General features: G+C 41.6%; 2 protein-coding genes across 2 annotated transcripts; one reads left to right on the plus strand and one right to left on the minus strand.

Moving 5' to 3' along the window:
* Positions 1-7,548: 7,548 nt before the first annotated feature.
* Positions 7,549-17,392, plus strand: soat2 (sterol O-acyltransferase 2). The gene is made up of 15 exons (XM_084464201.1): positions 7,549-7,684; positions 7,830-7,888; positions 8,250-8,386; positions 9,103-9,156; positions 9,347-9,454; positions 10,444-10,726; positions 11,120-11,195; positions 11,772-11,856; positions 11,990-12,035; positions 12,408-12,537; positions 13,046-13,143; positions 14,980-15,078; positions 15,459-15,594; positions 16,224-16,369; positions 17,310-17,392. The coding sequence occupies exons 1-15, from the start codon at positions 7,615-7,617 to the stop codon at positions 17,358-17,360; spliced, it is 1,578 nt and encodes a 525-aa protein (XP_084320327.1). The 5' UTR covers positions 7,549-7,614; the 3' UTR covers positions 17,361-17,392.
* Positions 17,393-19,790: 2,398 nt separating this feature from the next.
* LOC311338196 (uncharacterized protein) lies at positions 19,791-22,826 on the minus strand (the record flags this gene model as incomplete). The annotated part of the gene is made up of 4 exons (XM_084463437.1): positions 22,608-22,826; positions 21,817-22,008; positions 21,303-21,523; positions 19,791-21,092 (listed from the first exon to the last, which is right to left on the minus strand). The coding sequence occupies exons 1-4, from the start codon at positions 22,801-22,803 to the stop codon at positions 19,791-19,793; spliced, it is 1,911 nt and encodes a 636-aa protein (XP_084319563.1). The 5' UTR covers positions 22,804-22,826.
* Positions 22,827-23,053: the final 227 nt, after the last annotated feature.

Here is a 23,053-nt window from a genome sequence, read left to right on the forward strand (position 1 = left end):
TGAGCAGCGGAGGACAGGTGAGAGCGGCGCCCTCTCTACCACACACACGTCAGGACTGATTGGCGATTCGCTATCGGAGTTCGATGGAGTTCACCAGGTGGACGGGGCCCAAAGAGAGGATAAGGACAGGCGCCCCAACATGTAAAGCGTCTGCTGTCGGCCTCGATCAATGAATGAATCATTCAAACCCTGAGACAGCACCGAGACAGGACCTCCCCCCCCCCCCCAATCCACCTTCCCCTCCCTTTCCCATTTCTCCCAGTTCTAAAAATAGACCGCAACTGTAGATATACCGCCTCAGAAAAGAGAGACGGGCGGGAGAGGAACACACACACACGCATGCTAAAACGTAATGTGAGCAGAACAACAAGCAGGCCACCGGGACTATGGCTCGGACTAGAACCCATGCCACGCTGGTGGAGGTGTGTGTTGTTGTAGCTGGGATCTGTGTGATCGGAGCTCGGAGGAAGGCCTACTCGCCCAGTCGGCGATACTAGAAGTATAACTATATTTTTATCCACACTTTCCCAGTTCTTCCTGGTGGGGACAACAGAAAGAGATAAAAGCCAGCGAGTTGTCACACGGTGGACGTCGAGCAATCCTTCCAGGACAACGAGAGCCAAAACACCAGCGTCTGTTACCACCATCTGCAAACAGATTGTGGTTTACAGCCTAAAGCAGATGCAGCGCATATTTTTGTCTCACAGGCTTATTGGCAGAACCACACAAACAAGACCTAGAGTCATATTATTTAAAGTGAGCAAATTACTCTGGGCTAGAATTTAGCATGGCTGCATTTCTTTGATATCAAGTCTATTTTTGCGGCCTTATCTTACATCTGTCCAGACACTGGCATGGGGATTACTCAGCAAGGCTCTTTCAGTGAGGTTTAGGCCAATATTTTATTGGCCTAGTATGTGTTTGGTTTTTGGACAAAAAAAACTTCACAAGACAAAGACGAGTGGAGATCACTTTTGAGATTGTTACTTGTCTACTCACAGTCGTTCTCAAACAGAACCGGAGGTGCATGTTCATGAATGCCATGCTTCCTACTTAGAGTGAGAAGGATTTCAGTTAAGATCACAATAGAAGTAGATTAATGAAGTACCGCACAGTGCAGCTTAGGTAAATAAGGATTTTATGAGCGTTATGAAGTCTAAACTTGGCTACAATGTGTTCAGAACACTCATCTCCCCAAACACCGGCAGGTAGAAAGAAGTGCTGCTAGTGTCACTCAGTGCCTCCTGGCTGTGTCAAAGTGACTCACTGGGTCTGTTTATCGCTCTCTCTCACTCTCTCGCTCCCCCCCCCCACCCCCTGTTGAGTTTACCCATTTTTCCCACTACTGTATCTACCTCATCACTCTGTCACTAAAGTCTGCCTGTGTCTCTCTCTCGCTCCCTCACCCCCCTCCTCTCTCTAACTCTCTCTCTCTCTCTTTCTGCTTTCATCAAGGTGGCTGTACGTCCTGAGGCTGCAGCTATAGACGCATCGTTGTCTTAGCAAACTTGATCCATGATCCGGAAAATGGAAAAAGAAACGAAACAAAAGACAGAGTCATCTTCGTACTGTACTTCTCTTCTCAGAGTCCCTCTCTCTCTCCTCGCTCGCCCCTTGTCAATCCACCCGTTTCAACGGTTCACTGCTGGGATGTGTGTGTGTGTGTGTGTGTGTGTGTGTGTGTGTGTGTGTGTGTGTGTGTGTGTGTGTGTGTGTGTGTGTGTGTGTGTGTGTGTGTGTGTGTGTGTGTGTGCATGCATGCGTGTGTGCGTGCATGCGTGCATCCGTATGTGTGTGTGTGTGTGTGTGTGTGTGTGTGTGTGGGGGTGTGTCTGTGTGTAGGGAAGTAGTGTGGTATTAATACGAAGGCCCCACAGCGGTCCCAGGGCTTATCATTTGAACTAGCGGAAACATGCCAACCTGGATGGCGTGGAAGAATCTAAGACCTGCAGGGCTAGTATAATAATACATCATCAAATTGTTATTCCCTCAATGAGAAGCGCATGGTGGAAAAGTTATGGCTGTGCTAAAGCAGATAATTGTTTTTATACATCTGCAATGTTTTTCTATAAAAAAAATTACAGTATGGCTAAGGGCCAAAAATGAATAGTTGTTTTTCTGACCTAAAAGTTTAACTTAACATTCACAATGTTTTCCGTTTTTTTTTCAGTTCTTCAGTTTAAAAATGTTTCCACTAGTATTGCAATGTTCGATGAATAATTATTTACAGTATTCGGTTTTTTTTTTTTAAATGTCTCCTTTATTCATAAATGTGAACCAATCTCATTACCGCAAAAACACTTTATTGTCTATGTGGTTTCTGTTAGTGGGTTTGGGTGTTTGTTTGTGTTTTATGAATAAAGGAGCATCATTATTCAGTTAATGAAGTGGGTTAAAGTTCCTCTATTAGAATCTGCTCTAAAGATTTGTGTAGCAGTGTAACTGACTTCCCCTCTGTATATATTCACACATACACAAGCACACACACACACACACACACACACACACACACACACACACACACACGTGTACACACAATCTAAAAACTCAAATGCTATATCTCAGCATAGTCATGCTGAAATAAATGTTCACCCCTCCAAAAGGGAAATGTTTCAGACGGTACACAAACCTGGAGACACGCAGATATTTGCTCAAAGGACACACGTGGGTTTCTCGCTTTTGTCCGTACGCACCCAGACAAAGCAGAGTGCTTGGCCCAGCCTTAATTCTTCTACACGCATTCCCTCATTAGGCAGTTTCACTGTTGTAATCGGAGTGCAGAAGAAAGAGAATTTATAAACGTCCAACCCTTATTATGGAGTCCCTGAAGTTTTGTATCTGACCTAAATCTGTAGTGATTAACACATTAAATACTACCATTGTGTTATTTGCGTTACAAAAGAATAGGCCAAAACTCGGGTGGAAGACCTTTTTTATAATGGCTGTGCTTGTTTATGTGCTTGATTTCATGACTGAGTTAAGTGAAATAACGTGGAATATTGATGATATTGTCCACATGGACAATGCTATCTCTGGTTGAATCACAGGTTTCTGGCTTATGCTGAAATGGGTCCTAGTTGATGAGGATGTTACGAGTGACCACCTGGTTCTAAATGAAGCCAATTCTGTGTTCTCCCTGTGGTTTTGGATCAGTGTTTGCTTGCTTAGAGCTGGATTACATAATGGTGTCTGTACACACCATTTACCCTCCTGACTATTGTGTTTTGTTGTATAACTACAGGAGATGGAACCTACATGCAAAATGTCACTTTGTTCTGATGAAAGTGTACAATAGAAAAGTCGGTATAGCAAAAGAAAAAACACAAAAGGTTCTGGACTGGTGACCAAAAATACAGTAGGCTATATGTACCAGGTGTAAAAGATTTCTGTGTTTACATGCATGAATTGTATGTCAATAATTGTCTGTTAGCTATACAGTCATTGGCATGTTATTCAAGATCACAGATGGGGGAAAGAAAATTAAATTATAAAAAAAATGTAGAAACTATTTTTATAATCCCATGTAGTAAAATATTATTATAAATTATTATTTTTTTGTTATTTGTTATTTTCCTGTTTATAGCTAATTGTTTATGTCTTATTATTTATTTAACAGTGGATGTTTGGATTTATGTTAGAAATATATGTTCTGTTTCTGTGTGCAAAGCAAATTGTTTTCGAACAAGTGTACATTGTACACTGGTGCAATATTGAAATGAAAGTAGTTGCACGTTCAGTGAATGCAAAATTCTAGTTTACCATCCGTCTAACCAAAGCTTAGTATGCAGTTTGTTGGGATTTTGAAAGAGAGCATCTTGCCCTGTAATGGCCTGTTTACATTATGTTGACAACGTCCACCTCTGGCTTACTTTAGGTTATCAGGCAAGTTCAGTATCGATGCTCCCCTGTCTGCCTCTTCAGGCAAACAAACAGTATGTGTGGCTGGCATAGGAGATGATACAGCCTTATCAGCCAATAAGGCGTTTGACCTTTGGATCCTTTACATTAAAGCAGCGGATGCATTAGGAGGTTAAGTTGGTGAATCACCCTATAGGCCAAACCTCTCATCCTGATCAGCCAATCAGTGCAAGAGAGTTAAGAGGGGGGCCGGGAGGGGACTACCGGTTTTTGTGTGTTTATCCACACACGCATTTGTGCATGCGTGTGTTCTGGAAAATCAGTTACCTCTACTGTTTAGGTGCCAAGATGCTCACTTTTTTAATTTGAAGAATCCCAGCCAATCAAAACATTCCATTTGTATTACATAGAGACTCATTAGCGATGCATGAAGCACTTTTAAACATAATTTTTTATAAAGCTCTAATTTCTCACTTTTTAGAAAATATTTTATGCTCTCAAACCATTTGCTTCAATGTGAGCGTGTTTACATTATATACAATACATAAACCATGGAGAAGCCATGGGTTGAATGTGGCTGGCATTGATGGTCCAAATCTGTTCCGACCTACAATGGACATAAGAAACATTTCACCTTTGTTTTACCTGCACTACGGATGTCTGTTGACCTGTTAAATGTTCGGAAAATGGGATAATAATATGTAAAAGAAACCTTGATTCCAGTTAATCTATTTGTCCTCGGTAACCAAACTAAAAATAACATGGCCAGATATCAATGTGTGGTTGTGTGGTCAGGGCCGTTATAATTATTATTAAACTATCAAATGAGAAGATAAAAGATTACCGGAACGTCAGGCCGTATATCGGTGAAACTTATAGATGGAAGTCCACTGGCGATTTGTCTTGTTTGTTTGGTTTGTTTGTACATCTGTATGTTGGTTTGTTTATTGAGTTTGTAGCGTGTGATGTAGTGCATGCAGTACATACCTCTGTAGCCACAGAAAAACAAACACCCTTGTTGACGCTCTTTCAATAAAGGTGATCCTGTCTACAAATCAACTCAACATTTTGTTTTTATTCTAATCTTTTCCCGTTCTCCCTCCGTGCCTTCCTGTCCTGGGAAATTCCAGGAGCCATTCCAAATAGCAGATTTCATACACATTGTTTCATGTATGTGTTGATGACATACAGTATAACCCCCCCCCCCCCCCCCCGTATACAAACACTTATTCCAGCAGGATGGGTGATTCACATCACACAAACATTTTGATGTCCTTACCCACGCATGGCAGCAGCCACAGACTTTCAGACAACACTTTGAGCGTCTCGTTAACACAAGGACAACCTCCCCTCCACTGTCTGCTACATTATTCCACTTCAAGATCTAGGTAGTTTTAGCACTATTCATAACTCATGATGAAATGTTGTTGTTGTTGATGTGAGTAAACATTATGTGGATTATTTTTATTCGGCCTGTAGACTATTGACTAGTCTATAGTGAATAACCTCAGTGCCTCGCCAGATTCAAGTTCACCCTTGTCATTTGACATATTTATTGTCCCTCCCAGGTGTTTATTAATGCGTATTTACAGCAACAGGATTTTGCAGGTCACAAAAAATGGTAACGTCTCGATGGATGTTTTTGTTTGGGGCTTAATGGATTAAATTATAGGTAAAAGGTAAAAGGGCAGTGGCCTGGGCCAATGTAACAACCTGTCCTTCTGTGCACTGCCTAATGTTTGGTAGGAGAGGAAAAAGAACAGATAAGAGAGCTATACAGACCATAGCACACAGGGTCAATGACGGCCACAGGCTTGTATATGAATCAGCTGTGAAGAGCAAGCTGTCATTGTCTTTCTTTCTCCCCCCGAGGGTCTCTTCTAGGACCTCTAGGGCGCTTTCCTTTTGATCTTCTTAAATGTCTCTTGAAAGTGCCATGCAATTTTTAATCCACCCGATTGACCACGGCATTAGGTGACCCTTTATGAGAGCTGTGTTTGAAGGTCTGGCCTTTTATGCAAGAAGTTAAAGAGTTGAGTTATTATGCCCCAGATGCTGCATTAGCATTCAGGAACTTAGAAATGTACTTCTTATTCAAATCCCAACTATCTCTGTGTATTGAACTCCAAAGGCTGTGAGTGTGTCCCATGACATCATGCATAGATTTGGAGTTAGAGGGGTTGGACATCCAAGGGCCCACACTTTGAAGGGCCAAGGGCCAGGACTGGGGACAAAGATCAACATAACAAACCAAGGAGGAAGGGAACAGAGTTTACAGACAGCTCTGTTCACATACCTAGAAGCCACACCGTTTATAAGTGGACAGCTCACTGGATGATGCTGTTACCCCCTTTCCTTCATATACCTGCTGAATAAGAGCTCCTGAAGACTGCGTAAGTAAAATATGCTTGTATGCTTGTATATATTACAGTTGGTTAACATCAAGTGATTTTAATATACCTACTTGATTTTAAGTTCCTTTTGATGAAAGCATCTGCTAAATGGCTAAATACAATGTCAATACTCTACATAAACACTTATGTTAGTACTTACATTTATATACTAAAGATTGAACTGAAGTATTGAATGATACACTGATTCACGCTGATTCAACTTTATCTACATTGTTTTTCTCTTGAAACTTGTTATCCAATCAAGGCGTGAGTAAACGTTACTATGAATCTGATTGACTCCAAACCATTGAAACGTTGGCATGCATCATCAAAAAGTATTCTTTCTTATTCTCTTGAAAATAGCAGAAGTTTCAGGCTTTAAATCCTATTGGTAAATTATTTACTTGAAATCTACTGAATCCTGCTAAAGGGGGAGCTCTTTTATTATTTATTTTTTAACATATTTAAATATGATTAATAAAACAAATAATGCAGGTTTGTCTCTCATATAATACTCTCTTATAGTATTGTTAACTCCTGCTTTTTAGAGTTGTATACATAGTTGTATTATGTGCCTACTTCAACAAATCATATCTGACAATGTCAAATCTTGTCAATGAGTCAGGTAATCAAGCCATAAAGATAAGAATGGTATCAGGTTGATTCTGTCATACAATGGCATTGATTTCCTCATCTAGAAGCCTGAATCATTCACACAGCCTTTAAGATGCCCTTCAATAGTCCTCCAACAGACTTCAACACTGCTATGAGGTGCAAACTATGGCAAAAGCGAGATAGGCTAGCCTTATCATGTGTTAACATTGTATAGCGTAGCCAAGCATAACAGATGAAAACCTTGAAACACCCCACTGTAGGTTACAGCTGGTCAAAACAACATAAGTCTTTTTGCATGCTATGACACATTAATAGCAATAGGTGTAAGAAACATCTGGATTGATAACATAACTGTACAACCCTCTCTCGGGTCCTAGTCAATTTGTGTCCATTCAACAGACAACCAAATACACACTATTATTTTCTGTCAGACATCAAAATCTTCAAAACATTTGCTGCTCTCTCTCAAAAAAAAGTCCATGCATGTGTCCAAGTTATTCCAGATTGAGGCCACTAGTCCAAATTGAGCTACAATTCATTGACTTTAGCATGATTGTATAGCATCATTCATTCTGACAATAACTGAGTTGATCCACTGAATGCAATGGAAGTTAAACAAACCCAACCAAAGCGTTTGACCTTTGATGTTCTGCCCTGTGTGTGCCATCCCTTTCTATTATAACAGGCTCTTCTGACAGGGTCCCAATAAGCAGGCTACACACTTGAGCCCGTTTTTTGGGGGGAAACCATGGCAACAACAAAACCCCCCTTCGGACTCGGGCATCGAAAGCACATCAAGGCAGTTCAGTCAAATGATGGTAGGGTTGATGCCGAAATAACGACTTGCTCAGCAAACCAACCGTCTACTTTCCATATTCCCGTATTCCCGCCACGAATACAAAAGGAAGCAAAAGCCTTTATCAGATGGTGGGGGTCGTATAACCTGTGTGCTTCCACTTTCAGCCGGCAGCCAAACGGATGCTCAAGGCGATGAACTGAGGGAGTTGCAGAGCCACATACAGGTGAAATATGTTTTGGTATTGCGGTCAATGTTTCTCTATCGGACCACCAGGTTTATCATACTATATGCAGCGTTTTATATATTAATATAAATGGGTGCAATGGATTTAATGCTAAATATCCGTGGGGAAACCATTGCACCTATTCAAGATTGTGTCTACCCTGGCCACGACGGATACACAGTCTAATAGGAGGTGAATGTAAAAGGCTTGTGGGAGGGGGCGCAGAGGAAATAGGTTTTCACACACAAGCCGATACGCATTATAATGACTGAAGGAGGGCTTGAAGCTTACGTGTAGAGCCAAGGGCTTCAAAACAGAAGTGAATCCATAATGAATTCTGTGTTTTTCGCTGTGCTTCCAGAAAGTGAAAGTAAAAGTGTTGGAGGAGATCCAGGGCCAGCTTAGTGTCCTATTGGACAAAGCCCTGACTGAGTCTCTTCAACCCCTCACCCAGAGAACTGCAGCCAATGGGCAAACCAACAACAGCCACACATCCAGGTAAGGTGCACCCACGGGAGATCAATAATGACTTTACCGTAAATCTTTTTTTCCTTCTTTATATTTATTGTATAGCCCTCTGGAAATTGGATTGGTAGACAGACAGATAGATAAATACTTTTTTTATACTGAAGTCAATGTTTCCCGTAGCATGTAGAAGTCAAGGAGTGTTTCTCAGTAGCAAACAGCGAAACAGAAGACAAGATGAAACAAACAATGAGCTACACATAATAGTATAGTTCAAGTTCAAGTTGAAATTAGCTCCTCAAATTCATTAGCTTGACTTTAAAAACAAAGCTTTAGAGGACACAGAAATTGTCATCTCTGTTGGCCATGTCATCTGTGAATGTCCGGTTCTCATTCCAAACTCCTGGGCTTTACACGTCAGCAGGCCTCACCCTGGTGACGGCTGATAACAGAGGATCCTCTTTGGACCTCTGTGAGATAGATAAAAAAATGCCTCTCCCTCCGTACCAGAAGGGATTATGAATGTCAATACACTATATATTTTTATCTTCTCATTAAGTGCACTCTGATTGTGTGTGTGTGTGTGTGTGTGTGTGTGTGTGTGTGTGTGTGTGTGTGTGTGTGTGTGTGTGTGTGTGTGTGTGTGTGTGTGCGCGTGTGTGTGTGTGTGTGTGTGTGTGTGTGTGTACACATGTGCTTGCATGTGTGTGTATTCATCTTACCCGCCTGCTGTCTTGATCTAATTTCAGGACCCACAGAATGGAGGATGGAAAAGTGTTTCTGCAGAGAGCGTCTCTGTTAGAGTAAGTTTATGATTTATAGAAAGTACTCAAGTAGTATGCATTATTGGAATACTTTCAACATCTCCCACATCTTTTACTGTGGTTTAAGATACATGACACAATTAAATGTCAACATTAAAACACACAAGTATGTATCTAAATGCAATTGTGTGAGATTGCTGTATTCTCTCTGTTCTTCCATCTTGGACAGCGAGCTGTTTGAGATTAGTCACATCAGAACCATCTACCACATGTTTGTCGCGGTGCTGCTTGTTTTCTGCATCAGCACTCTGGCTGTCGACTACATTGACCAAGGCAGGTCAGTCAAATGTATGTGTGAATATGTGTGTGTGATTATTCCAGTGAATGTGTGTGTGTGTGTGTGTGTGTGTGTGTGTGTGTGATTGTGTGTGTCCACTGTCCATAAGAGGATGTATAGTATTATGTAAAAGGTGGTTGTGGTTTGGCCTAGATACAGTATATCATTGGAATCATACACAAACACGCACACACACACACACACCTACACACACACACACACACACACACACACATACACACATACACACACAGTGAGACACACACACATACACATGTATTTATTATGATTAACTCTGAGCATGCATCAAGGAATGATGTTGCCAATGCTACCATTTTATAGATTCCATAAAATGTAGCTCCTTATGTATGCTATTAAACTTACAGTTTTAAACCAATGATATAACAGTTCCTCAGTGTGTGTGTGTGTGTGTGTGTGTGTGTGTGTGTGTGTATTTGTGTGCGTTTGTGTCTGTGATTGTGTGTGCATGTGTGTGCATGCATAACATCGATACGTAACAAGACGTGAGACCTCAGTCTAGGTATCCCGCAAACTCAATTACTGTCATGACTCAGAAAGTTCTCACTTACTCCCTATCTTCTCTGCTCAAACCAAACTTTCAGTGAATCAATGTCTGCCCCCCTCCATCGCTCAGCCGGAGAGAGGTAGACCAATCAGTCCCTCAGAGGGCTTCTGTTATCCCACAGTAACGATTTAGGATTTTCAATGCAGAGGATTACAAACAACTTTACAGACAATTCTCCAAGAAGCAAAGCTCTCCATTTGTCATTTCCCAGCCACCTTTTTCAAAATCTCCACTTAGACAGTGGGAGAATGACGCTTTTTCCTATCTTTTTTTCTACAGAGAAAGATATGAATTCACTAAACTATAATATAATACATACACAAGCTTCACCTGTGAGAACCCTCCTACAACGCCACCATAAAAATACAAAGACGCCTCTTTTTGATCCCCACTCCTCACTAAGGTTGGTGCTGGAGTTTGACCTGCTGTTCTATGCCTTCGGGAAGCTGGGCATCGTCACCTGGGCCTGGGGATGGATGTTTGTCTACACGCTGGTGGTTCCCTACAACGCTGTGACGCTGTGGGGAACCGTCTACCATGCATCGGGATCCAAGCTGTGTCTGTCCATCGGCGTTGCCCTGGTCCTGGCTGCCATGCAGGCCTGCGTGCTGGGGCTGTTCCCCATGTATGTGGTGGTTCACTACCAGCTGCCCCCTGCATCACGTTTCATTGTAACTCTGGAACAGGTGAGTTTGTGACTGGCGGTGTGTGTGTGTGCGCGTGCGCGTGCGTGCGTGCCTGCATGCGTGTTCGTTTTATGCCTGTGTGTCTGTGTGTTTGTGTGTCTGCATGTGTTCTTCTGTGTGTGTGTATGTGCCTGCATGGAACGTGCGTGTGTATACCTGTGTAAATCAATGGGTTGTATAACCCTGTGTATATCAATGGGTAGCAGATGTGCCACATTCATTGGTACTGTCCACAGAACTTGATTTAGGTCGTCCAGCAACATAAAGAGATCTATGACCTGCCGTCCGATAAGCAACACAGACCTATTAAAAAACCATATCACATTGACTTGTAATGTATTGCACAGAGTCTGCCGATCATAACCGCTCTGCCCCTCGTTTCTCCATTATCAGATTCGTTTTCTGATGAAGAGCTACTCCTTCATCAGGGAGACTGTCCCTGTTATCAGGAGGAGCGAGCCTCAGCAAGGTACCGTAAGGGCACAAGATGCATTGCCTCTGCCGAACCGCCATTAGTCACCGTGACAACGTTAACCTATTTAGAGAAAGAGTAGGGGGGATGGTGAAGGGTTAACCCGAACCCTATAAGCTACCCACTGAAGAGTGGTGATAAGGCTAATAAGGATGAAGCAGCACTCTTCTTCAAAGAGAAAAGGCCTTATTACACAATGGTTATATATCCCACAATGTCTGAATTGTGCCACAAGTCCTATATGGTGGTCCTTTGGGGACATCGTTATGTTCAAGACCAGCCCCTTGAGAATTCACATGGGACATGGGTAATTGGGATGGGCCCGCCATTAACCCTCCTGGACAATGGACACACACATACACGCACACGCACACACACACACACACGCACACACACACACACACACACACACACACACACACACACAGCTGAGGACTACAAAGGCGCAAGTATTTCAACCATCAACAAATGATGGTTGAAACTGTTTAAGGTATGAATAGATGTACAAATGCTATGCAGACATATACTACTCTTATAAACTATAAACTCCTAATACTTTGGTATTCCATTCAGGAGAGACACAGAGATTCCCAACCTTCTCCAGCTATCTCTACTTCCTGTTCTGCCCTACCCTCATCTACAGGGAGTCATACCCAAGGTGACATGTCATGACGCAACACACACATGTACAAAAATAATGAGACAGCATGGCCGATGACCATACATAATATAACATGACGGCAGCTTCGGAGGTACAACTGCATACATCTATCTTGTACTTTTTTTCACAGGAATCCTGTCATTCGTTGGGATTACGTCCGTTCTACCGCTGCCATGGTGCGTATATTAGACTATATAAAATAAGTAGAGTTAATAATAGGAAGTCTCTAGCCTCACTGTGAAATCGCTCCCGAGCAACCTTCAGCGTGCTTGTTTGCCATCTACTGGTTGGTATTTGAACTACAATTTATAATAGCGAAAGCAAAATGTAGACTTTATTTGAGATTTCATGTGTAGTAGGTGCTCAGAATAAAGGTCGACAAAGCAATTTCATAAATCATACATCTACATGTATATGTTATATGAATCTTTATTATATGTGACCATTTATACATTTTCCTCTAAACTAAACATATCTCGAGAAATAAATGGTCCTTAATAAGATTGAACCGACATATTGTTTGATGCAATGTCTTATGTTTCCTGCAGATCCTGGGCTGTCTGTTTTATAGCTACTTTATCCTGGTGCGCCTTTGTGTGCCTTTCTTCAGAAACGAGGGAAGCAAACCATTCAGTAAAAGGACACTGGTGTTAGCCTTGTTCAATTCATCACTCCCAGGTACTTTGCATTAGCCTACCTGTTGCAGTGCCATATACTTTAACTTCTCAAGCGTGGCTAATATACTGAACTCTATCATTACTTTCAATGACATGAGGTGAAATCAGCCTGAGCATGGCTATTTCTAGACTGTTCTGCTGCCTTTTGCTTTGTGTGTCTCACTCTGTATTTCTCTCTCTCTCTCTCTCTCTCTCTCTCTCTCTCTCTCTCTCTCTCTCTCTCTCTCTCTCTCTCTCTCTCTCTCTCTCTCAATGCATCTCACTCTTCTTCTCTCTCTCTCCCTCCTCTCGGTCTCCCTCCCTTGTTATGTCTTTTTCACTCTCAATGCATCTCACTCTTCTTCTCATTCTCTCTCCTCTCTGTCTCCCTCTCCTGTTATGTCTTTCTCACTCTCAATGCATCTCACTCTTCTTCTCACTCTCTCTCCTCTCTGTCTCCCTCTCTTGTTATGTCTTTCTCACTCTCTATGCATCTCACTCTTCACCGACTCTCTCTATTTCCCCATCAGGTATAATGATACTTCTGCTGGCCTTCTTTGCGTTCCTCCACTGCTGGCTGAACCTGTTTGGGGAGCTGTTGCGTTTCGGAGACCGGATGTTCTATAAGGTGTGTGAACCGATCGGCAACACCACATGTGATGAGGGAATTTCCATCGTCTCTACCTGAAAGGAATAGACGTGTTAAAGATGTTCAGTCGGGTTGGATAATGGAACACATGAGCCATGGTTTTGTAATCGTAGCTTGAGAGAAGGTTCAGATAACTGTTCTGCTGTTGGTGTTATGGCGCATAACACGCAACACAATAAGGCAAGCTTGCGTAAAGCTTGCATTTGGTGAAAAGACTTGACTGCATCCAGTTCTCCAGCTTACGTAACTTACGTAACCTACAACTTGTAGGTAACTTAGGTAACTTACAACTTGTAGGTAACTTAGGTAACTTACAACTTGCAACTTAGGTAACTTACGTAAGTTACGTAAATTATGTGAGTTACGTAAATTATGTAAGTTACGTAAATTGTGTAAGTTACAAGCTTCACTCTCAGTGAAGTTGTCACTCTAAGTTGTAATTTACGTAAGTTACATAAGTTACAATTTGTAAGTAAGTAACTTACATAAGTTATTAAGTTACATTTGTAACCTACATAAGTTACAACATGTAACTTATATAACTTACGTAACTTACAATGTGTAACTTACAACTTACGTAACATATGTAACTTACGTAACTTACAACGTGTAGCTTACGTAACTTACGTGTAGCTTACATAACTTACGTAACTTACAATTGTAACTTACAACTTGTAACTTAAGTAACTTACAATATGTAACTTACGTAACTTAAAATTTGTAAAACTTACGTAACTTACAACATGTAACTTACGTAACTTACAACTTGTAACTTGCAACTTACGTAACATACGTAAGTTGCAAGTTACAAGTTAATTGTACGTTACAAGTTAGCTTACTTAAGTTACTTTGTAAGTTACGTAAGTTGTAAGTTACAAGTTGTATGTTACGTAAGTTACAAGTTGTAAGTTACGTAAGTTACATAAGTTGTAAGTTACAACTTGTCACTTATATAAATAAATTACGTAACTTACGTAACTTACAACTTGTTACAAGTTACGTCAATTACGTAACTTAGGTGACTTACGTAAGTTCCATAAATCATGTAAGTTACGTCAATTGCGTAAGTTAAAGTTACGTAAATTGCGTAAGTTACGTAACTTAAAGTTACGTAAATTGCGTAAGTAAAAGTCACGTAAATTGCTTAAATTACGTAAGTTAAAGTTAAGGAAATTGCGTAACTTATGTAAATTGCGTAAGTTACAAGTTATGTAAATTGCATAAGTTACGTAAGTTACAAGTTACGTAAATTACGTAAGTTAAATTTATGTAAATTGCGTAAGTTACATTTACGTAAATTGCGTAAGTTAAATTTACGTAAATTGCATAAGTTACGTAAATTACGTAAGTTAAATTTACGTAAATTGCGTAAGTTAGGTAAATTGAGTAAGTTAAAGTTAGGTAAATTGCGTAAGTTACGTAAGTTAAAGTTACGTGAATTGCGTAAATTACGTAAGTCACAAGTTACATAAATTGCGTATGTTATAAATTACGTAACTTACCTAAGTTACGTAAGCTACAAGTTGTAAGTTATGTAAGTTACAAGTTGTAAGTTACGCAAGTTACAAGTGTTGTACACTTCTTTGTTATTTGGTTAAGCATCAGTCATTAAATATATTTTAATTGCCGGTCCTTTCCTCAATCCTTTTTGTAACAAAGGGGTTGTGAAAGATGTTATTAAGACTGGGATCTTGATTGAAGTGTGTTGTTGTTCTGACAAGTGAAGGCTGAATACTCACTAACAAAAATGAATATGTAAGTGAATAGTGTCTATTAAAATATCCTCATATCTTTTGTTCACTGTTGATGCCTTAGGACTGGTGGAACTCTGCCTCCTTTGCAAACTACTACCGTACCTGGAACGTGGTTGTCCATGACTGGCTGTATTACTATGGCTACAGAGACTTCCTCTGGGTGAGCATGAACGCAATTAGCTGTCACATCAAAGCTCGGTGATACACTTGTTAAAAGGCTTGTTAAGGCATTGGATCAGTGAGGAAAGGAACAAATGGAGATCAATCAGAATATGTCTGTCTAATGTGTGAGGCACAGCTTTTCCACTTCACCCCTGTGTCACACATTTTATCAGCACAACATCAGAAGAAAATACACTGTATCTCAGCACTAGAAAGTGTGTAGGCCTACTGATCGTTCCAATGGGTTCATGTTACTGTCGAAAGTCATTGCCCCGACACTCCTCCCTAAAAGGCAGTGCAAAGGCTAGTCCATTTCCCTAGAGGCGTCCATGAAGTAAGACTTGAGGTCTCTCTCGCCCTCTGTCTCTGTCTCTCCAGCTCTCCAAGGGGAGGTTCCGCACGGCCGCCATGCTGTCCGTGTTCCTTGTGTCGGCCGTGGTCCACGAGTACGCCTTCACCATGGGCTTCGGCTTCTTCTACCCGGTCATGTTCTGCCTCTTTGCTGTGTTTGGCGGTGAGGAACTCAATATGTGGAAGACGAGGTTAAGGGACTGATAACCTCTCTCTCCTCATACAGAGGAGGCTATCAGTGTGCTGATAATGATATTGATTGATAATATAAGTAAGGGGGGGATAATTAATCAGAAATTCCACATGATCACTGAGAAATCAATCTTCTCTGATGCATCAATAGTTAAATATGTATTATTAGAATTTAAGTGACATGGGATCAAAGTCTGTTCACTAATTGTGTCTGTGAATAGAATAGTAATCTGGCAGTGCATGGGTTTATTTCTTGTTCGGCAATATATGACAATATATGAATTTCGTGGGTTGTAGTTTTTAGTAGTGGTGAAATCTAAAACCTAGTGTTATTCATGTCCCTGTTGATAGTAGAACAATGCAATATTTATTTAAACAAAAAACACAATTGAGTTTTTATACGAAAATCCCAAAGCAGTCAGTGATTCTTCCTTCCCCATATAAAGTCTTCCCTTTCTATTCTCTCTCAGTTTAAAGTCTGGATCATTCTCACTTAAACTACAAGAAAACAGTGAAACACAGCCAACAGCGAAACAACAACAATTATACAAAACAACTGCACTTTAAATTGTGTTTAAATTTCCTTCTGCCAACCCCCAGTGATTCTGAACTTCACCCTGAACGACAAGCGCCAGAGCCCCCTGTGCAACATCTTCATGTGGACCGGCCTCTTCATTGGCCAGGGTGTGCAGGTGTGCTTGTATTGCCAGGAGTGGTATGCCCAGATCCACTGCCCACGGACAGGGGTGAGCAACCTGCCAGAGTCCACCTTTTCCTTCCTTCTTGGTCTTGTGTGTTCATGATGATGATTCAAAGTCACTGTTGTTGTAATTTATAAGCTGTTATTCTATCTCAAATGTAAATATATATATATATGCACTTCTCTTCTCTGTACTTCTCTGTACTCTGCAATGCCATTCGCCCACATCTTTTAAATCCATATCACCAACTAATGATATAAGAGATATGATATATGAGTCTTGTTGCTTCGATAAAGTGATGGATTTATTTTTGACCACCTGAATATATTCAATATATCTCCTCCTTTTTAGATGTGTGATTAACACCGGTATTACACCCTGCTGGTATTAATCTACCCATGGGTCTGAAAATCTCCCTTGGTTCTTTCTCCATTTCATTATCCCAGCTTTTGTGATTATCCCCCCCTCCCCCGTCCCCAGTCATCCGAGCATCCTAGGCATGACGTGGGCTTTAGCTCTGGCCCACATGCCTACGCACAACAAACACATACACAGTGTACATTCTGTCCTATGGCGTACAGCTGGTTGTGTTGTAACTTTGTGAAGATGGGGTTTGGATTACGTCCTCCAACCACCCCTTACCCCCTTTTGCCAAGAGCAGTTGATAAAGCGCCAGATGTCTGGCCCATGGATTGGGATGGCAGATTGCCAGGGACGGTGCTAACTTTGTAGCCCCTCCCCCCCCCCCCCCTACCACTGAATCTCTGATGTAACCTTCCAAGGCCCAGGCCACCATTTGACATGTTTGAAAAATGGATTAAAACGTGACCTAAATATAGAAGTGGCACGCATCAGATCAGTTAGTAAGAAACAGATACTTTCCTAAAGATCACAAGAAAGATTAAACACAAGATTAAACAGAAGTGTTGTGTTTGTGTTTTATTGTATATATTCTGAGCCGGCTCTGTCCTTTTTTCCCCAACAGAATGGCTTCTGGGAGCTGGTGACGCCCCGGTCGTGGTCCTGCAACTACTAGACGTGCGGCGGGGGCAGCTGGGCTTCCTCAGACCTTGGGTGGGAGTGGAGTGGATCAGGCTGGGTTCTTTTATTTAACTACTCATTGGAAACAGAAGATGAAATAAAGGAAGGAGGATAATGAAGGACAAACAAAAACACAGCATGAGAGGCTGTGTAGCTTCGTCACGAATACCAGGATAGGCCGAGAGGAAGATAACTATCTTGTCACCACTAACTGGCTTCTGAACCCTGAATCTTTGATTCCCATGGTGCGAGGTCGTTGGTTTGATGTGACCAAATGCCAGTGGCCTTACTTTGTAGCCAGTGGCCTTGCTTTGTAAATATATCACTGCAAAAATAACTCCAATCCCATTCTTATCTGGTAGAATAGTGTTGGGCCAACTACGCACGTGGATAATGTATTAGCAGCATTAGCAGGGCATTTTTACTCGTACAATATTCTTTATCTCCTCTTGCATTCATTCATTCATTCCGGAGGCAGAAACTATTGTAACGTCATCTTTTCATAAGCCTGCGGGTATACCCGCATGCTTTACATTAATATGGTTCGCTCTAATTTCAGATTTTCACCAAATAATTTACTTAAATGATTTAATGTAATCTATAGTAAATATATATTTATAAAGTCTGAACAAAGAGGCAAGGCAAGGCAAATTTATTTATATAGCACTTTTCATACACAAGGCAGACTCAAAGTGCTTCACATGTAAACATTGTCATACAATAAAAGAAAATAATAGATGAGTAAAAAAAAGTAAAATAGATAGTAAAATAAAGGCAAAGTTTAAAAAGCTTTTTAGAAAGTGCAATGCAAAGAGGGAGAATTATAATAAGTACACGTAAAACAAAGATGCAATGTGTCACCTGTCCTTTAGGGCGCGCTGTGCACCAATCCTGCGCCCATTCACGTTCAGCTCCAGCAATCGGGGGATATGGCAGGGATTAGCGGGTGTGGCCAGCGGTGTGTTCCCGGCCAGCCTCATGCTGTGCAGTGGCGTATCAGTCTCCCACTGCACCTGTGTTTCCCTTTTTGCGATTTCCCTATGAAGTCATACGGGAAGCAGAGGATTACAGTGTGTACTTGGTACAGTGTTTGCATTTATGATGTAATGCTTTGTAAGCAACCCAACAGGTTGCCCGATTAATGCTGGATACAAAACCATGTGAAAACCATGTTGCTACCACACTGTCATGCGTTTGTTTAAACTGTATTGAGACCAAGTCGAGATGTATTCCTATTATCAAGTAGGATTTTGTATGCAAGTAAGAATGTATGTCCAGTTAACAATCTCCCTCTTTTATTGACACTGTTAGATCAATTAAGGCCGCACCTCAAATGCGTACAAACCTGGTTCTGTGAGTTTGTAGCGATGTCGCCTCGAAGGCCAGAGCAGATCCTTTGGTTTTGCCCAGTGAGGGCAAGGGACTCATGGACTGTGGAAGGCCAGTTGGTGGACGTGGAAGGGGGGACCAGTGAAGTTTCTTTATCTCCACTTTGAGGGAAGGCTGCAGCAATTGATTGCCGAAACTGCTGACTGGCACGGCCAGCTGTAAGTTGTAGTCTTTGCGTAGCTGTGAACAGTACAACAACTCAAGTCATCATCGTTGGTGCTAAACTAGTATTTTATGTACTGTAGATTGATAGTGATTAGTGATTTGCAATATGTGGTGATGTCCCTGTGATTGACAGGTTGGCGTATGAGAATACCTGTCATCATAGATGACAGGTATACTGTATATTTTATTGAGTATTGTATTGCATACTAATCCATCTCAGTTTTGACCTTGTAAAAACATTCCACATGCCTCTTGCCTTTTTTAGCTATGGTTGTTATTTGTTAATATTTGGATCAGGGATGTGAGTTGAACTACTGTTAAAAACGAATAAACATGTTGCCTATTTAGTGTTCTGCACTACTGCATTAATGAACCTCCAAAAAAAAGAACAGGAAAATGTCAATGGTTGTCATCTCATATTTACAAATGATCAATAGACATTCACGCTTAAAAAATGTTGTTGGAATGAGTAGTATGTGCTCATGTATTTGTGTGTGCATGAGTTGACACTGTATACAAACCTGACAAAATAAGTAATGCATCTGTGCTATGTGGGTGGAACGCTTGCGTTTGATGGAAACTTGTCTCTTGCGCCATAACAAGTTTGACTCATAACTATCAAGCTTCTGGAAGGCTGAGTACAAGCACTTCAAAGAACGGCCATCCTCCAAGTTCTTAGCCCGAAGGAATCTGGCATTCAGCTGCTTTCTGTACAACAATAAGAACATTATTGTTGTGGTTAAAAGCATGACTTCTGGAGGGAGACAGCACAGAGCCTGGGCCAGAAACCGCAAACTGAAAGCCTTTTTCCCCTGTGTCTTAGATCATTTATCCAAAGTCTGATTTGTGAGATTAAGTAAAAGCCAGCCGCTTACCTGAGGTCTCTCAGAGCTCGGTGTCTTATGAACATACGACAGAGACAAGCCATCCTCTGCTCAATGCTACAAAGAGCGTCCATGATGAGGTCTTTGGTCAGCTTGTACAGCTCGCTCGAGATGCCTCCATTGTTCACCGCCTGTGAGAGGAGTTTCAGGTTGGTCCTCTGCGAGTCGACGCGTAGGACCAAGATCTCGTCATTCCTTGTCCCCTGAAGCGCTATTTCCTCCTTCTCCGGCTCCTCCGCTATGGCCGCCATCTCCTTAATGTAGCGGCTCAAATTGTCCATTTTCTCCTCCTCCACTTCCCTGGCCTTGTTGCCAGACAACTTTGGAGCTACAGGTAGCTCAGTTCCAATAGCCATAAGAAAGTGACAGGGCTTTTTCACGGCCAAACTCTTATCTAGATACCGGAAGATACTCATCTTGTTGTGCACATTCATCATGTTGACAAGATCTTGTTGCTTTGGTCTGGACAAGTCATCGTTGGTATGGCTTGCTTCTTCCATGGACCTCTCCTGCTGCTTTAGCTCTTCACTCAGATCATTCAGCAGGTCACCCGGAGACGTCTGGGAGTTGTTTGAGTTTTCTGTCTCCAGTTCAATGTCCAGCAGGGGTAAGTTGACAATATTTTGTGTTACCATGTCATCCAGATGATGGACCAGGCCGTGGAAGGAGCTTTTGATGATGGACTGGAGGATGCTGTGTACTTGAGCCAGATTGAAAGCCTTGTTGTCCATCCCACTGCCCTTCCTGCATTTATCAATCATTTTAAACACTGAATTCTGGAAGTCCTCGAGGAGGTTTGCACTCTTCTTCTCCACCTGATCTATGATGAATTGCTCTTTCTCGGTTCTTCTTTCTACATGAAAAAGCTCCTCCACCACCGCCATGTCTTTGGCCATCTCAGCAGTCTGGCTCAGTGATTTATGAGGTAATGGAGGTAATGGAGGTAGCTTGGGCCTGGTTGAGAGGGTTTCTCTTCTGTCCTGCCGGCCAAATGAAACATCCCAAACCTCTTGTGGAAAGACCTTAGGCAAAGGCTTCTGTGGCTGTGTGGTTCTGTAGTTTTGCTGCAATTCTGAGATTTCTGATAATAGGGCAAAGTTTTGCCCTTTGCAAGATGACAATTCCTCCTCCATGGCAGAGAACTTGAGTTTTGAGTCTTCAAATTGTGTGTTTAGCTGAGCCATTTCCAAGCGGCAGTCGGTCATCCTCAGCTCCTCCACCTTGGCCTGATGACTCCTGGATTCCTCTGCACATTCCTGAAGAGCCTGGTTCAAATTGTGAAGGCCAAGCTGGAACAACATAGCAGTGGGTACAGTAAGACGTCGCACCGCTGAAAGAACTTGTACGATGTAAAAATACCTGGTTTAAATCTAGGGTTTGCGGTCTGTGAGGTCATTGCAAGCCCCTGTCGATAATACCCTATCATTTAGTAATCAGTTAATGAGTTACATATTAAATGAAAAGGGGACTTTCAAGTCTTCAAAAAAACAAACATTTACCTTGGCAAACTTGAAAGCAGTCTTCATTGGTTTGTTTAAGTCCATTGAATTGACAATGTCTTGCAGCATGAAGGAGAGATCGGTAGATGATTCAATAGCCAGACATGGGTCTTTCAAGATTTCTTCCACAGATGGGGGTTGGTGGCATTGGATGCATTTGATTGTTTTAGCATCCATATGCTTCTCCCTCCACCACATCCGGTCCCCATTTTTGTTTAGAGCTGCAAACAGTGTGTGTAGACGTAGTGTTATATTCCGGGAAACTCAAGTGCAATACTGTGTATAGCACACACTACATTTACACTTACAGAAAATGCTCAATCAATTATTTATAAATAGTATGTATTTCACAGTGTGCAAGGTAGATGTAGAAACAGCATGTAACATAATTGAGTTTGTTTTTAGTGTGACAAGATGCAAAAGGGCACAGACGTGATACTAAGGAAACAGAGTATAGGAAGTCGTGATGAATAAACAAATGGTGTATTGGTGGAACTGCTCCCATCACACTCACCACTTTCATCTTTCTTTGTCCTTGTGACTTTCACATTAAAAAGCCGGCCGCAGAGGTTATCCAACGTGTGAATGCAGCTGTCCACGTCAATCAGGGATTTTTCTAAATTGTTCTTGGTGTTGCTGATCCACGTGGAGGTGACGTCCTCCCCACTGGCCTCGCTCTGCTCCTTCAGGCATTGTATGGCTTGTTCTGCGCAAAAAAAGACATAGGTGGGTGAGGAGGACGTACTGCACAAATACCTGAAACACCAGGACATTGAGACTCACAATAGGAAAGAAAAAAAAAAAAAAAAAAAAGAAGAATAAAGTCGCAACCATCCCTCATATTAATCCTGAATTTACAAGGAGAGCCGTCAGCTGGGCGCGTCAGGAGAGATGAATGCCTACCCTTTTCCCTCCAAGGCTATTCCAAAGATGGCCTTTGAACAATTTATTCTGAGGCTATTCAAAATAGAAATAAAGGAGATGATTTGGCATGCTTACCCTCAGAGAATGTCTATTGTATTCAACTCATCATATTAAAGTCAGACCAAGCAGGCCATTTTGTTTCTCCTTGATGACTTTGTTTGTTAGTTAGATATCTGTTGTGTGTACACTTGCTGTATTTCATAGTGCTTATAGGAACAATATAAAGCCATTTAAGTCCTATTTTTAAAGGGCCTCTTATTAAATGTATTCATTTTACTTAGGACTTGAATTGTTATATACATACATACATATATAGTGGTCAAATAATAAAGGCAAAATCGTTTTTTAACTGGAACCGTTTAGTTTGAATACATAACCTACGTGTGGCAGTCAGCCATTCCAGGACCTCTGCGAGCTGCTTGGTCCTCTGCAGGACTCCTTCCAGAAACACGGTGGACTGGCCCCTCTGCTGGCCTCGCCCCCCAAGGTCCAGGTAAGAAGGGATATTACACGCTACATTGACTTCCTCTCTGTTTGGGTCACTGCGGCAAGCACCCGAATGGGTTTTGTAGGCCATGTCTTCTCCGGATCTTGGCGCCACGCCAACCTCTTGAGAGACAACGAATCAGCATACCATAAGAGCACATTATGGCTAGCCATCGGCAATGTCTCTGACCCCCAACCTTGTCCTGAACAGTGAATAAGAATTGGGAGGGTTTTTTTCTATTTTGTGATGTTGCAACTGTAGCTGCTGTGATGCAATTAACATTTATTACTTGTCTGACAACTAAGTATTATCGTATTGTATATTAAAGTATGCCTAGCAT

The sequence above is a fragment of the Micromesistius poutassou genome (assembly GCF_964030765.1).
Source record: "Micromesistius poutassou genome assembly, chromosome: 2".
In the NCBI taxonomy this organism is placed as follows: Eukaryota; Metazoa; Chordata; class Actinopteri; order Gadiformes; family Gadidae; genus Micromesistius; species Micromesistius poutassou.